This window comes from Propithecus coquereli, unplaced genomic scaffold (genome assembly GCF_000956105.1).
Source record: "Propithecus coquereli isolate 6110/MARCELLA unplaced genomic scaffold, Pcoq_1.0 Scaffold100, whole genome shotgun sequence".
NCBI classification, from domain to species: domain Eukaryota; kingdom Metazoa; phylum Chordata; class Mammalia; order Primates; family Indriidae; genus Propithecus; species Propithecus coquereli.
The window spans coordinates 879755-881245 of record NW_012133859.1 but is presented as its reverse complement, the minus strand read 5'-3'; the positions used below and the strand labels follow the sequence as shown (position 1 = coordinate 881245).

At 36.4% G+C, this 1491-nt stretch overlaps 1 protein-coding gene across 1 annotated transcript in view; it reads left to right on the top strand.

Annotated features, from left to right (window-relative positions):
- Positions 1-1491, top strand: part of DNAH5 (dynein, axonemal, heavy chain 5) — a 291357-nt gene that overhangs the window by 231897 nt on the left and 57969 nt on the right. The window contains exon 51 of the mRNA XM_012642647.1: positions 268-447. Coding sequence (XP_012498101.1) covers positions 268-447 — 180 coding nt within the window. The remainder of the gene's footprint in view (positions 1-267; positions 448-1491) is intronic.

Genomic DNA, 1491 nt, shown 5'->3' with positions numbered 1-1491 from the left:
TGGATCCCAGTCTATTTATTTAGGGATGGTATCTCTTTCCTACAGAAGACAAAGTATACTTTAACAGACTTCTTTGCTATCATTTCCTACTGTGCTTTCACTTTTGGGACTTTTGCCTAATATGCTGAAATATTGACAAAATATTAATATGATACCATTCATCCATTTTTGGTTGTTCAGTAGTTTCAATGGCATTGAGAGTACAACGTGAGTATGATTTCATGGAAAGAAGTGTTTTCATTTTTATTTTATTCCTTTCTTCCATAGCAATTCCCAAAAGATACAATCAATGAAGAGGTGATAGAATTCTTGAATCCTTACTTTGAAATGGCAGACTATAACATTGAAACTGCTAAACGCGTATGTGGAAATGTAGCTGGTCTTTGTTCGTGGACGAAAGCCATGGCCTCCTTCTTCTCCATAAACAAAGAGGTGCTGCCCCTGAAGGTACGTCTCCTAGGTAGAACTGTGTGAAACATTCCTGGGAGGAGTCTCTAAGTGAGGTGGTCCTGTTTTTTCAAAGTAGCACAAGTACCTTCAGTCTCTGGTGTGATTATTCTCAGGTCTACAGAGAGAGCAAGTATTAGAAAGGCTGAGCATAGGGTGGTTTTTCCTCTCCGTATCCCCCAATTTTATGAGCCTTTAAGTGTGGACTGACTCTCAATAAGGATACTAAGTCCATAGTGGGCTGCTGGATATTTTTCCTCCACAATGTTTTCTTATTTTGAATTTTTAAAATAGTTTTAATTATTATGGGTACATCATAGTTGTATATATTTATGGGGTACATTTGATGGTTTGATATAGGCATACAATGTGTATCAGCAAATCAGTGTAATTGGAGTATCTGTCACCTCAAGCATTTATCATTTCTTTGTGTTAGGAACATTCCAATTCCACTCTTAGTTATTTTAAAGTGTACCATAACTCACTGTTGACTACATTTATTTTGTTTTGTTATCAAGTATTGTTCATTCTATCTTTTTTTGCACCCATTAACCATCCCCACTTTATCCCTTCCTCCCTGCTACCCTTCCCAGCCTCTGGTAACCATCATTCTACTCTCTGTCTCCATGATATCAATTGGTTTAATTTTTAGCCTCCACATATGAGTGAGAACACAGGAAATTTGTCTTTCTGTGCTTGGCTTATTTCACTTAACTTAATGTTCTTCAGTTCCATCTAGGTTGTTGCAAATGACAGGATTTCAGTCTTTGTTATGGCTGAATAATATTCCATTGTGTATAGGTATCACATTTTCTTTATCCATTCATCTGTTGATGGACACTTAGGTTAATTGCAAATCTTGGCTATTGTGAGTAGTGCTGCAAAACGTGGGAGTGAAGATATCTTCTTGATATACTGATTTTCTTTCTTTTGGATATATACCTAGCAGTAGGATTGTTGGGTCATGTGGTAGTTCTCTTTTTTAGTTTTTTGTGGAATCTTAATACTGTTCTCCATAGTGGTTGTGTTAATTTACATTCCTAC